General features: G+C 40.8%; 1 protein-coding gene across 1 annotated transcript in view; it reads right to left on the bottom strand.

Annotated features, from left to right (window-relative positions):
* Positions 1-927: 927 nt before the first annotated feature.
* galnt9 (polypeptide N-acetylgalactosaminyltransferase 9) overlaps positions 928-15,477 on the bottom strand; it is a 93,268-nt gene continuing 78,718 nt past the window's right edge. Inside the window, exons 7-11 of the mRNA XM_084358852.1 lie at positions 13,378-13,563; positions 11,540-11,677; positions 9,079-9,174; positions 2,105-2,272; positions 928-1,971 (exon numbers count right to left, since the gene is read on the bottom strand). Of these exons, the coding sequence (XP_084214978.1) occupies positions 1,825-1,971; positions 2,105-2,272; positions 9,079-9,174; positions 11,540-11,677; positions 13,378-13,563 (735 nt within the window). The 3' untranslated portion in view covers positions 928-1,824. The remainder of the gene's footprint in view (positions 1,972-2,104; positions 2,273-9,078; positions 9,175-11,539; positions 11,678-13,377; positions 13,564-15,477) is intronic.

Below are 15,477 nucleotides of genomic sequence, written 5' to 3' on the forward strand. Positions count from 1 at the left end.
ATTAGGAAAAATATTAAATATACTGGAGAATTAGCAAAATATAACTTTATGCTTTATAATGTTCAGGGGTGTCACGATTCTCCAAATCCAAATGGATTTTACTTTCGATTTTAAAGTCACGATTCGATTAAATTTTAAATTGAAATTGTGATTGTTAGCAATTTTGGGGCTACTGGGGTTGCACAGTGGACGTGCAAGTCATGAACGCTGCTTTTGTTATGTAACCCACGACCTGATATAGTCAATTAATTTTGTTCTCCTTATCTTTGGAAAAAATTCAAGGTTAGTTCTGAAGGTAATGAGCTGGTTTGCTCTCCATGGTAGCTTACACACTTTTGCTCTTGTGTTTTTGGTTTTGGAAACAAAATATAACCACCCATGCGAGTAAAGGTTTATCGTTCCTTCTTATGCTAGCCAAGCAGTGACTGGACAGTCATAGAATCTGCCAATGTAGGTGTAGTACAATTATTATAATGCATGTCAATAAAAGTAACCTAGTAAATAACTCAAAAGAGATCACGGGCATCTCATCTTTTGATATTTAAGTTAAAAGAATATCAGAAGACTCTTTTAAGTCATTCTCCCTTAACTGACACATTTAGGCAGGACATAAACAAAACAAAACAAAAAAAAACTGAGCAAGTAAAGTTTTGTTTCTGGGAAAAATAATTGGAAAGCTTTCAGTGCTTTCTGCAGACCTGTTATCCAGTGGGCGGCTTGGAACAATCACAGTACACAGGGCCAGAAACCTGATGGAGGCTTGAGGTGGTTGTAAGTGCAGGCAAAACAAAAGACGGGCAATTGTTCTGGTGCCGTAAGCAACTGGCTTTACAATGGTACAAAAGAAAATGTGTCATACAGTCAGGGAGCAAACGTTGACACTGAATTCTTTGGAATGAGGGTCAGAGAAAGACGGAGAGAGGCGGCTCATCATAAAAATGATTTTATTATCCTAATCGTTATCAGAGGACGGATATCAATTATTCACTTTTTACAATATATTACTATCATTAGACTGTTTTATACATTGTTTTATATATTAATAGTTTTCAAATAATTTTGTACATGCTTTTGGGACTGACATTCCCTGGTCAGATTAAGCAGAAAAATGAGAAAAAAGGCACATGATTGCTCCTGTCCACGGAGAGCAATACAGTCCAAAGAAACAAAGAACTGTAGTGGTTTGTGTGAGTGCAGGTGAATGCCTCCCGATCAGATGATGGGCAGCCCCCTTGAAGCCTATTACATGTCTTGCCAGGGCAGCGTGATACGTCCAAAGCAATTTTCCAAATCACAGCCCAAAATAATCATTTTGATGTGGTGATTGACAGCAACCATATCTTTTGATTTGCTCAGATGCACTCAGAAAAAAACAAAAAAACAAAAAAAAAAACACTCACACACGCACACTAACGCACTCTCTCTCATCTCCAAAGATCTGATAGTTTTGTTTACAGTAGAAACAAAAGAATTATTAGGATCTGGATCCGCCTTCAGGGGCTGCACTCAGGTGTCTTGTTTCACTTGTTCTATACATGTAGCTGAATGTCAGAAATGGGGGCCATTTCAAACAGCGCAGCTTGTCGTAAGGTCTCTGCGAACGCGCGGCTCAGTAAAACACTTGAATTGATCATATTCTTCTTTAAGACTCGGTGTTGGAAAGCTCTGTGGCCTGAGGGAAGCTCAGTGTGCAGTGCAGTCTGTAGTGTGAAACACCACACACTCGCACCACCAGTCCTCCCTCCTCTCTGAACCGTCCAATATTTGAGCTCCAACTGGGACCTGAAACAATGCCCAAACTGTCTCAGAGGTTGTTCTCTGGCTTCAGTGTCTGGGATGCTTAATCCAGTTCCGTATCATCCACTTCTGACCAGAACATCTTTGGACCACCAGGCGAAGGCCAAAGTTGGCATCTTTGGACATTTCTACCTCCAAGCATCGACCAGTGTCCCTGCTGATGATTGGACCATTCTGGAACAAAAACACATGAAAACATGAACATGAATCCAGCATCATAGGCATCACTGGGTTATTTTATTACATTTGGTATATCTAAAGTGTTGCAATGGGGATCCAAAGATCAGACAACGCATCTTCTGTCTACCTGTGTAAAGTCCCAAAGCCGCTGGGAGGACCTTGAAACAGCCTCACATTTTTTCAGCCTGGGAGTACGTCCTCTGCCATCATCAACGAGGCATTTTGTGTCAGGCAGGAAGGTGGTCGACCCCAGGGGTCCGAGCTGGAGAAGCCCCTCGTTGGAGTAGCGGGCGAGCTGCAACACAGAGATAACCAATGTGTTACACTGCTGGACTCACTGTAGCAGCAATCATGGCTTCAACTAACAAACACTTGACATCAGTGGAGGGCAGCAGCTGTAAATGTGCTTCGGTGGGAAAAGTGAATGTGGTTTGAAGTGATGCTGTTCAGTCGCTCAGCAGTGGCAGAGGCAGTGAAGCTCAGAAAAGAGGGGTTGCTTGTTGATGCTTTATTTCCTGCCGTTTTTAAGCTGATTATTTTATATAAGAAATAATTAACTTCGACCATGCATAATACATAAAAAATGCACACTGCACAAGACACTACCTTGTTGAATGAAAGGGGAAAAATAGTATCTTTTATGAGGTGTCTGTCTACCTAGCCCTGCATGTTTTAGATGTTTCCCGGGTGTTATCAGGCTCCAGCAGAGCTAGATGATGAGCTGATCTTATACATATAGGCATCATTACTGTGTTTTACTTAAACCATTTAACAGGAACACTTCTTAGCCCTAAAAACAGAGACGGGCTCCTTATAGCATGTCGCCTTGTTAAATATTTTAGTGTTCAACACTGCACAGAAACGACAGTGTACAGCTTATTAATGCCACAATATTTCCCCAAACCAAAACTTGATCCCTCACTGTTTAATCCGACACATGAAAGGCTCGGTGACGATAAGTATCTATTACGTAAGGATACAGTAGAGATAGCATTTATTATTTATGGGAGTGATCCTCTCTGAAAAATGAGATGCCAAAGATAGGGAGGTCTTTAGTACGACAGCAGCTCTGCTTTGAGGGGAACACACATTCATGACTGTCCTGAATAACACACACACACTGTGTTCTGTTAAAGCACAGGTAAGGCAGTTATGTTATGTTCGTCCTGGAAGAACAGAATGCCTCTGAATCCAAACTTAAAAGCCAATTTATGAACATTATTGATGCAAAAATAATATATTTTCCTTCCTGAGTGTGACATTGAAATTTTTAATGTATAAGTTTCAAAAGCTATCGTTGTAAAATCTTACGTCAATCAATTTAAGCACGTAAATGTTTCTCCAAACTGAAATCATTTCGAGTGGATGAAGGAAGAGGAACTGCAGTAAGTGGCCTGTGTGGGTGCTTCTCCTTGAGAGAAGAGTGAATGCAGGTGGTTTTTAATCTAATGTTCTGCCCTAAAGAGCCACTTGGAACAAATAGGAAAACACTGAAGCATCACTTTGTGTGGAGCTGGCAGGCTAAGGACGCCAGAGAGGGATGGTCTATGGAGGAAGGAATGTCAGAAATTTACATAAACTTTTAAAATAATCGAAACAATCAGAGCAGGAAACAGATAATGTTGTACACTTGGCATTTTTCTCCAGGTGGCAGCCTAAAGGTCATTATTTCAGGGAGTTTGATTAAGAATTCTTCATGGCACTCTGTATTTCTGTCTTGGGTCTTCCGGGGTTGTAAGGCGCTAAGCTGATTTATCCGTGGTGTAAACTATGACTGGGCACAAGGAAACCTCCATCTAATCCCCTCTAATACCTGTTTACAGCTCAGTCTGGCAGCCTTTTATACGCTAATACATTTAAAATGGGACCATAACAAATAATTAACACAAGGAAATGATTCTGCCAAGCTAATTAACCTGTGCCTCGTGCAGCAACATTAGATGCTCCATTGCCTTCCCGCCATCATGAAAGTTTTGCAGCTACTTTTTTGGAGGTTGAGCTAATCGCAAGTCCCTTAATTAGCTCATTAATGGTGCAACGCTGTGACAATGTAAATATAAGATGGAGCGCTTGTACATTGTATTGAGTTATAATCTCCACATTTCTACCTTTCCTGTGCCTTGCTCCACCAGGAAGTTATGAGTGAGTTTATGCCACAGATTATGACAAACGTCTTAAGGGGGGCTTGGCTTAGGGCCTCAGCTCAGGCCAGCACATCCTCTCCGTATGGGACTACGGTCTAGCTGAGTGAGCTTCCAACCTCTACACGAATCTCTAAAAGGAAGACTTAAGAGGCCCCACAGCATAAGCAGTACAGAGGGTGTCCATCAGCACCATGCACGCCCAAGTGCGCGACACATAGCTGGGATTCTTTGTGAGAGGAAACCCAAGAAGACTGATTTCGGTCCCTGTTTGTGTGCAGTAAAAGTATGGAATTTGACTTAAATGGATTCCAGGTCTGAATAAATGGAAATGGAAAAAAGAAAAGGGTGAAGAATAATATTTGTGTAACGGACTACTGCCCCTGTTTTATTTTCTAAAATGTGAATTTCTATAATAAATTGATCATAAAGCAGAGCATGGTGTTGACCACTGTGTGAGAGTGTGAGCTGGGGCGAGCTTGATGTCTTCAAAAGCAAGGCAAGAAGTACCTGCCTCTACGCCATACTGTACATCACAGCCTGCAAAACTGTACCAAAAACCAACATATGCAACCAAATTAAATTATTCTGAAAAAAATGTGGCAATATTTTTGATTTGCACAAATAACTAAATATTAAGCTTATGCTGTGATGTTGGTTTACAGTATGGAAAATATATGGACTATCTTTTCTACTTAAGGAAACCATAGCTGTATTATTGCAAACATCATTGTTTCTATGGGCACAGTGAATAAACACGGCTGCAAGAGCCCCATGAAAATTAAATCCATTTTGCTTTTGCATGTAAATGCATGTAAAAGAGACTCTATGTTACAATTTGTAGCAGTTAACATATATTCACTTTTGAGACCTTCCCCATCTCTTTCTGTTGTCTATACAAGCCACCGGACGATTTGTTTGAGTTGTCTAAGCTGGACTGTTGAATTCTTTGCAAAGGACAGTCCTAAAGATGTGACTAAATATATGTTCTAGAGCGGCTCGTGTTAGTGCCTCTCACCCTAACAGAGAGCAACAGCAGCGAATGTTCATTTAGAAATGGAGTCCTCTTAAAAGTCCCACAGAGCCCCTTTAACAGTTGGATTTTAAAAATGATTTATTTACGTGATAAACACAAAAATGTGTGGGAACCCTGTGCATGGCGGAGCGCTGAACAGCACGAGCAGCACTAAGACTGTCGTTGGTGTTTTTGATGAAACCTGGGTCTCAGATGTTGCTCTCAGAACAGACATCTCCGAAACACAACAACAGCAAACTAAATACTTGATGCAATGTGCAGCAATTATAGAATAATGCTTAAAATGTGAATAAGGTACACTAATTCAACACTCGTTTTTGTTGTGGTTAAAGGAGGAACATCAGTGAAGCAGTGTGCATTGATGTATAAATGAAAATAGTTAAATTCATCAACCTCTGATTAGTGGAACGCTGCACCAGAGTGCAACATGATGACACACGGCCATCCACTGTGTTTACGTTTATTAAATCACAGCGGGCTGCTACAGAATAACCACACACACCTCTGCACACATCAGACTGGTCGGTGTTCTGCCTCTTTATGCAAGAGACGCCAATTACCAGGGCACTTTAATCCTGTCACGGCCTCCTTTCAAACTTAATTTCAAACCAATATTGTCATTTCATGTTTTATTATTTAAATGCTCATCAGCAGAAAGGAAGTGAAGAAAACGATACATCATTTAGTTTAACAGACTACTGCGTGGTGTGTGTGTGTGTGTGTGTGTGTGTGAGTATCAGTAATGATGCAGGCTTTGTAGCTCCTCCGCCATAATTTCACTGCATCAGACAAAGGTGGGACGTTATCCATGATTTAGATTTCCACTGGGAGAGCCGGCAGAGAGAGACTCATTCGTTACAACTACAATAGAGATTTATTTCTGGCCAATTACATTTTTTCATAAGTAAAAGAAGCAATGGTAAAGAGGAATGCAACATCACAGTGTCGTACCAAATTAAATTCTGCCTGCTCACAGTAATGTCGGTCATCACTGTAATCTAATGATACAAAGACACAAGATTCATCTCCATTTGTTTGTTTTCCATAGGGATCAGGATTAAAAGAGCCGGTGAAGCTTTACATTACTGGCCGCCAGTGAGCTCTCACTGCAGAAGAAAAGAGGAGAGGCTGGTGAGCTGCTGGCCCCCTCGTAATATGGACAGATAATGAACATGTCACTCAAAAGCAAGGGAGGCGGTCGGAAAAGGTGGGGAATGTACTAAAGTGATACACAAATAGCATTTGGATGATTTGTCTTCAGTGTTATCTTTTGTTTCACAGCACAAAAGGAAAATAAGCATGAAAACAGGACAACAGGCTCCCACCCACAGTGCAGTGCCATTTGTCCTGGTATCTATTCAAGCAAATTATTATGCTGAGCACACAAGGTCTTTCTTTCAGCAGCATCAGACTGCATATTCATAAAACTACCTGAATAAAGAGTAGAAAGGTTTAAAGATGTGTAGATTATATGGAGATTTTCAGGTCTTCAAATAAGTGTTGCCCTTGAGTTTTATTTATCAAGTTAATATCAACAAACTGACGTTCAATTTTGAATAACCACCATTAATAAGTGGCAAATGTATGTTAATTAAACTTTAGTTAATAGTTATTTCACTGTTAACAAACAATGAAATGCTTTATAAACCATTTATTCAGCAATTGCTGCAACTGATGTTTATAAACCTTTACAATTGCTAAATAAAGGGTTTATAAAGCATTTAGTTGTTGGTAACAGTGAACTAACTGTTACCTCAAGTTGAATTCCTACTGAAAGAAAAAAAAAAAGTTAAAATGCCTCTGCATGTGACTAAGTGGACTTTTGCTTGTGAGTTGTATGGTTGAATAAGAATGAATCTGTGAATTAGTTTTGAAAAAGATCTGGAAGACTTCCACCACTTAATCACATCTTGTACATAAAGAGCATCTTTGGGAAACATATATAACAAACAATCTCGTAAATTTGTAAGAAGCCCAGGAAAAAGGAGCCGACTGGGTGCAAGGATTAAAGTGGGTAGCAATCTAACAAAGTGTATTTGGAGCAGGGAAATTTTAAAGTAGAGTCGTGGAAAATGTCTCGCCCACACATTGTTGCAGCCTGAGAAGTGAGCAGAGATTAAAACAATAATAAAGGGCACAGAGACAATGTTTATCCACAAAATAAATTGCTTTCAATGAGGCTGCTTTTTACTGACACAATCTATATGTTCTCTGCAACTCAAGTTATTGACCGTGATTCAGAGAAAATGATGTGGCTGACACTGTGTTTTAATTTCATACTGTGATTCCTTATTTTGTCCATTTCACTTTGAATGCATCATTTGTCAAAACTCCTGTAATTTGGCATATCTACTAAGGCACTGACATTTATAATAAGTGTCAATCAAATGAGACAGGAGGCAGCTTCGTCATGTTACTGTCTGAACGGCAACAGGAGAGAAAGAGAGAGAGAGAACAAAAGAAAGAGAAATGGTAGAGCTGAGAGGGAGAGTATCAAAAAGGGAAAAGGGAGGAAAGTGGCGCTTAATGCTGATATCTTCACTAGCAGGGGACATGGTTGATGTTTTTAAAAAGACAAAAACATCATAAATGTTAATAAACATCATATTACAACTACCTTTCCCAAGTTGTTCTTATTTTTCTAAAAAACTGTATCATGCTATGGAAAGCAGAGGACGCATGCATGGAAATAATCTGGAAAAATGAAAGCTAACAGAGCTTCATGATGTTGATGTTAAGGAAATGCCAGGTTCAAAACAAACAGCTCAAAAAAGATATATAGGAATTGACTAACTGAAACTCAAGACACTTCTTTTTTTTAACTACAACGACAAAGATATGTTTCTGGCATACACAGACAAAAAAAAAATAGAAATGTAGATTTAAGGGACCCTTTAAGCTAATGCTAATAATAAAAAAAATATTTAAAATAAATTAAATTAAATGAACTTTATTCAATAGTAGTTTATACATATTTTCAGATATACCTGAAGCAATCCATTAGTGCATCTCATGGTTCACACTATGTTCAGATTCTTTGAATTGAATTTCATTGAGATCTGCAGCTTTTGCATTATATGTATTTGTCTCTTTTATTCTGATTTATTTCCCTCTTTATTTATTTTACAATAATTACAATCTACCTTCAGGCTGATAATAATTATAATTACTACCTGAGGCTTTTGTTAAATATTTTTCTTTAGAGCGAGTCAACTTACACCTTCATAATATTTTACATAAATATAGAGTTCAACGTCAGCTTCGAAACAGAGAACAGCTTGTTGACTCTCAGTAAACCAGCATCTTGCTAGTTCAACATCCACGAGTACGCTGACAAACATCTTTGGTAGATTATTACTATTCCACCAGGATACTTGTAAGTAAATGTGTGATTAAATCCACACACAGGTTTATTTTTTCTTATGTAGCTCCCAAATGTAGGTTTACAATTCACAGTATTTAAAGTTTTTGTAACTACTTAACTGGTGATTTTGGTTTTAATCTAATAATTGCCCTCAGCAGTCTTAGCTGTTCACCTAAAAGCTTCAGTGGGAGATGTGCAAGGGGGTCTATAGCCCTGTTAAATGAGAGGCAATCAGGCAAACATATTTTTCTCAATAGTACTATTGCTAACAAGTCTTATTAAATAAAATGTGATATCACTTCTATGGGACTTGAAGAGGAGAGTAATTACATCCCGAGCAGAGTCGTCAAGTGTTAAAATGCAGAAATATGTTGATTTGTACATCTAAGAATAAGAATTTACATTTCTCAGGAGGGTATACAAACTTGTAATGTTATTTTGGAAGATTAAACACGATACACTGACTGACTGTCAGCTCAACTCATCGCACTATTGACTGAACATGGCTGCTTAATGAATACAGTGGTGAACATGGACACACACACAGCTCTGGGTCTGACCTGGGAGGACATGCCGTGGCAGGGGTAGAGGATGGCTTTGTCATCGTCCTCAGAGCCCTGGTCCAGGCAGTAACCGCTCGCTTTGCTGTTCCTCACCTGAAAGACAACCGGGGAGTTAGTGGTACTTAATGAACATTTGAATTTTTAAAGAACAGATTATGGTGGCAGCTGGGAAGAGACAAGAGATAAGGTTCTGCTACAGAAGATGGCAGGTGCATAACCATATGGATCATTATGTTCATTCGTCTTGCTGCAAGTTAGAAGATTTAGACCGCTCTCCCATTAGATACTGTATAACGCTACGGACTACCACCAGTACCTAAAGGCAAAATATGTAACATTTTGTCTGATTATTAATCAATTGCATGATATCCCTTTAGCCCATCTAGATGCTATATGTTGGGGGAAAAAAATAAACACCAGATGATAATTCAGAAAGTGAGAAAGGAAGTCGCCACTCTGTCGTTAATTATTGTTTGTACTGCTCACTCGTGATTGTCCGTGATTCTGATCGGCAATGGTGGTTGTCTAACAATGAAGACAACAACTCCCATGATCCCATGCTACTTCCCCACGTCATCAAACTCCGCCAAGAAATAGTCGAGCACAGTACCCCTGAAAAGTTGCAACTTTGGTTTTTGTGTTAACTAAACAAACTAAATACAACATGTTAATCAATGAACTTTAGTGGTGCCATCACATCACAGCTGAGCCGAGCCAGAGGCGGTAGATTCCCGTGACTACTGCAGGGCTAATTGATCCGAGTGTGGGTGTAAGTGGGATTGTTGGCCAGCGTGAAAGGGGTATTGGTTGAAGACCGGTCTCATTCTTTGTAAAGGAGCAGCAGCCAGTGCTCAATTTGTAAATCAGTCGGTCCCGGAGCTGCTCTGGCGGGTCAGGAAGAGGGAAAAAGAACTACAGCAATAAATATTATTAGATATTACACATGTATTTACATATTTTGATAGTGATAAAGGAGGCGACAGTCCCAATCTGAGAGGTCCTGTTCCAGCAGGATCTGGGACAAATTAAGCCCTGGGAGCGGCTTATCCACAAAAAACATGGGGAAGGAAATTGTCACTCAAAATATTGTCTACTGTTTGCGTAAATCCAACAATATTAGTATGTCAGTATAGTAGTATATCAAGAAGCTTTTATCAAACCCTAGTGCATATTAACATGGTGTTGCTCAAAAGTTAGTTCCTGCCCGCTGGCTGCTGTTGCATCAAAATTATGTCAAAAATTGAATGTGAAAGCAAATCAATTCCTGTGTGCGTGTCACATCGCTCCCTGTCTACCAGACCCATTGTGGCTCGCTCACACAGAGTCTCATATCATCTCAAAGTGATGACCTGGCTATGATAGCATATCATCACACAGTGACCAACCCTGTCTCTGTCTCTCCCTCCAGGCCTCCAGATGGTGGCGTGCACTGAGCGTGAGCTCCGGCTCTGTGTGATTTGAATGCGTACGGCTTCATTTCCAGGTTGTGACATATCTATCATGTGCTGTTGTCAGGGAAGGTTCCACTCGGCTGGTCTGGTCAGCTTGGCCTAGCGCGGCGCTGATGCTCAGTGACAGATGAGACTCACTTCTGCTGCTGCTGCTGCTGCTGCGGCCGCGTGGCAACACAAGGCTTGTCGACAGATCTGAAATAGTGCCACTTAAGTGGCTGCCACTCTGAGGAATCCATTAGCTGCATGCCAGAGCCAAAACGGGCGGCAGGGGAAACAAACAGGAGGGGTAAATTCACACTACTTTGATGAATCTAGAGGTTAGTTTTGATATAATCCAACATTGAATTTGCACAGTATTTTGATTTGCTTCTGTTTTCCATTGTTGAAATTGATATCACAAAAAATGGTATATTTGAGCAAGCCCCTGAATAGTGTCTCCAGTGTTCAATTCTTCAACCTGTCATAATCCTGTTTTCTTCCCCCACTGTGCTGCGTGCACAGCCGAGCAAAACAATTAAGTTGGAATGGAAAACTAATAAGTGTTTCATTAGAACTTATCCTCAGGAAATTGCATCTAATCCTGCGTGGTGATGCTACACTACCATAGAAACGAGAGCGTCTTTACTTATTGAATTTATATTTATTTTGTTTTTGGTATTTTTTTGGTGTCACTGCCTGTCACTGTGATGATGCTTGGTTGTTTATCTGCACATTTCGGTTTGTGTTTTTCGTACAAACTAAAGCAGATTTCATGGAGCTGTCGACATCTCTGTTGCGTCTCAAAAAACATTGTCACAGAAAAGATCCTGATAATGCACAGCTCACAAATTAATTAAAAGTTCACACTCAATTTCTGTATTTATCATCTGTGCAATCAAATTAGCTGTCTCAGTGTGTGCATCCTCTCCAAACCACAGCCCTGTAATAAAATTAGAGATGATGATACAGAAAAATTAACATGCAGAGTGTTTTCCAATAATCCTACTTGCAAGTATCTCTCTCACCTCGCCGTATGTGATGGTGTTGTTGTAGATCCGCATCTCTGGGTAGACGTGTTCAAGGTACCAGCGGAAACTCCGACACTGCAGCCTTTTCCTTAAGGCCAAGCGCTCCGAGACATCCCCGAAATCTACCCCTGGGTTCTGTCAACAAACGGCGCAAAACAAAGAGAGAAGAAAAAAAGCTTAGCCGGCGGGTGCTTTACTTAAGAACCAAGTGAGAGTACTAGCTGCTGGAGAAATGGAAGACGCAACGGTGTTGAGGTGCTGAGAGGACACAACAAGCATTTAGTTAAGAGATGGATAGATGCGCCTGTCATGTGGGACCTTCATTGTTCTTTCATTAGACATGATCTGTGCTGAGCAAATTCTAATCAGCTGCTTAATTATGAGTCCTCACGGCCCTGCCTGCATTATGGAGGTGGCTTCCCAGATTGATTAGGGGAATGCCTAATAGCTGCGCTGCCTGGCACAGAGGCCTGACACACATACACACACACACGCGAAGCCCATATCAGTATGTGCATATACAATAAACTGCTTACATGTGCATAAATATGCATAAAAACAGTGTGTCGTTGTCGAGAATATACACTCCGTGCATATGAAAAGGACAATAGCCTTCCCATAAAGATCAATGCAAAGGAACACAAACACACTCATGCACACACATACACACCACTGTCTTATCGCCAGACAGTGTTTCCAGGCAAATCGTCCTCTCCAGTTCCCCCTCTCTGTTGGAGTCTGCAGCCAGCTGCTGAAGTTGCTTCCGACATCTGTTAATAACGACTTCTACTTGGAAATGTCCACTTTCTTTGTACCATAAAACGACACTAACAAACGCATTTCAATTTCACCGAGATGTTTTGTTTGGTATTTGGACTTGGGGCTGGCCACTGTGGTGAATCATAAAGCCTTCCACCCGCCGAAGTAATTGTGCGCTCAGTGGGTACCTCAGACAATAACAAGAAACTGTGATTGTGCGTACGGGCGGGTTTGGAGGGAGGAAGAGGGGGAGGTAGATGGAATAATCGTACCGTTAGATCTTTGTACTGTACACAAAATAAGTCTGCACCACAGGACAGCTGGGGTAATAACGTGCCATACCACTGTGTTTGTAATTACACTGGAGAAGGGATGTGGCCTGATTGGCTAGTTTGTCAAAGACCCCCCTCCTCCTCCCCAACATACCCTCAAAGCTGCACACACACACACCTCCGTTGCAGCGTTCCCTCAGTTGGCACTTCCTACCTGCACTTAGTGAGTTCTCATGTAATGCTGTTTGTGCCAGATTTCTAGATGACATGCAGGCATCAGCAGCACATCAGACCGGTGTGTGACTGCCACTCAGCCCGTTATTATTTTGTTGTGAACAGCGGTGTGTTGTTTTGGGTAGCGTTCAGAGGCCTTCACCGACGTCCTTCACTGACAATCATCTCATTCTGCCTGTCTGAGGACGCAATTAGGAGTCAATATTAAACTCTTTATTAATGAAAGTAGCTGTTTATTATTTTGCAGCTCATCTCAAAAGACCCTTGAAAGCAATTAAGCTAAAGTGAAGCGTATGAAAATAGACTGATTGGACCGGAGGCTCCTCTCTTTCACTTGGTGCACCTCTCCTGTCTGTTCGGAGGGAGAATCCACCGCTTCCTCGCGTTGCCTTTGCTCCTCTGGCAGTGTGAAGGTCAAGTGGAATGAAATTTGAATTTTGAATTTCTATTGACTGGTGTCTCCGGAGAACCAGGCCGTGTGTCTGAATGAGCAAGTGCGAAGGGAACAGAGGGGGCGAAGGGAGCTCAGGGATTGAGGGAGGGAGTGATCTAAGACAGAGAAACACTTACGTTCATGGGAATGTTCCAGGCCATGTAGACGTGAGATTTGTATTCATCCATCCACACCTCGGCAGCCCGCAGGGCATTGCGCTTAGCGTAGTAATCTATGTCATTGTTGTAGGGCTTCTTGGTGCGCTCGATGTGAGCCACTCTGGCACATGGGAGGACTTCCATACTGCCGCCACACTGCCACACCTAGAAAGAAGCAAGAAACAGAGTCCACGTGTCAGTCAAATGTGGATTTACGTAGGAATGTCTACATTTTTCAATATACATCATACAGGGCTCCAAACTAACTCAACCACTAGGAGCAGTAGTGCTCCTCAGCACCAGCACAAAAATGGAAAACATTCATATTGTTTTCATCTTACTGATAAATCCTTTGGAAATACATAGAGATTTTACAGAAATAACAATGTGTTTTATTTTGAAGGAAAAAGTCACAAAGTGGAGGAGTGCTTTGCAAGGAAGTCATTTTCATGACTTCCTCAAACCAGATATTATAAACATCATCAACTGATAAGAAATAGTTTTAACTTTGTCTAAATAGTGTTAAAAGATGGGGTAGTGTTAAGAGTGTTCTTCAAGTATCCCACTGAATCTAAGTAACAGACATCAGAGTCAACAGACCTCTGGTGAGGGTTCATAACCGCGTAATGCGGAAGTGGATCAAGTGGATTTTTTTATTTTTTTTGTTATTGCTGTGGCAGCCGTGGCAAAACAATACCAGCAGAAACATGGCTCCTGGTGTTTTATATAATATACAATGATGTTTTAAAAAAAAGAAAAGAAAAACACAACTGGCACATTTGCAAGTTGCACTGATGCTCATAGTTGTACAATTTAGTTGCACTCTCTCTATAAATGGCTGCAAAATTCAACTAAATAGTCACAGTCTGGAGCTCTGACAAAGGATGCTTTATTTCCATCGTCTGTGTGTAGTGAACATTTTTCTTTCACAGTATTGCTCACCAGAAGTTTGGACTCGAATCAGACTCAAATCACAAATTTGATACAACTGAAATGTCTCCTTTTTCTTGCTTTAAAAAAGGCTTTAGAACAGACTGATCATCAGGATTTATTTGTGAATTCTGCTGCAGAGGTATAAGGAGTTTATGTGGACATATTGAGACCGTTTCTTCCACAATTTTAACTTCCATATGACGTGACGTCAGGCTGAAAACCGTTCCAGTCCTTTGAAAAGGAAACCTGCCTACATATCAAGCATCACAGGGATTAAAGGATTATTCTGGTTTATTATATTCTGGTTTCAGTTGGTCACAATAACACTCTACTAACAAAGTAGTTGTTGATTTCTTGGAACACAGCAATTTTGCAACAAACAACAAAGTCAGCCCAGATGAAATAGTGCCATCAGAAAATCAGTAAACACAGCAACAGATCAGTCAGATGATCTGATCACTGTATTTCAAGGTTAATCCAAAAGCAGGTACAGCTATCATGTCGCTAATAATCCTTGCACGGGAAAGCTGTGTGAGAGCACAAATACATCAAGCACTGAAGGTCATAGTCAGGAGTTTATTCAAAACCTGACTGATTGTGCTGATACTTGTGGTCCTTGCCAGGGTTCAATGTTTATTATTTTTTCACTTGCCCAGCCAAGTGGGTCGAGAATCTACCTGCCCAAAAGTAATTTTTACTTGCTTCTATACAAACTGGTTTATAAATTAGCTGTAATCAAATAACAACAAAGAGAAGAGTCAATTGTCAGGTTTAATCTTTAAGTAAATGAATCAGAACAAGAAGACTGTTTGTCAGAGCTGCAAAGCAGCGCCGGCAACCAACTAATATCATGTTTCCAAGATGCATTAATATTTGCTTGTGCTTCCGCCCGGAAATGTCTTTACCAGCTGCCATTTTCTCACAAGAGCTGAATTGGTTGGCACATGTGTATCTCTGAGTAGAGAGGAGAGGGAGTATGGAGAAGGTGAGATGGCTCACTCTTTAACTATTTCCTTCATCTGCCCTGGATTCTAGTAAATGAGTTGCTGATCTGCTAGCCTGACGAGGCATTTTACCTGCCCAGGGCAATCGAGTTGAGCCCGGCTTGGCCCATCTTATCTCTTTGAGGCAACCTCGCCACAGTTC

Source organism: Pagrus pagrus (assembly GCF_965226575.1).
Source record: "Pagrus pagrus genome assembly, chromosome: 8".
Lineage (NCBI taxonomy): Eukaryota > Metazoa > Chordata > Actinopteri > Spariformes > Sparidae > Pagrus > Pagrus pagrus.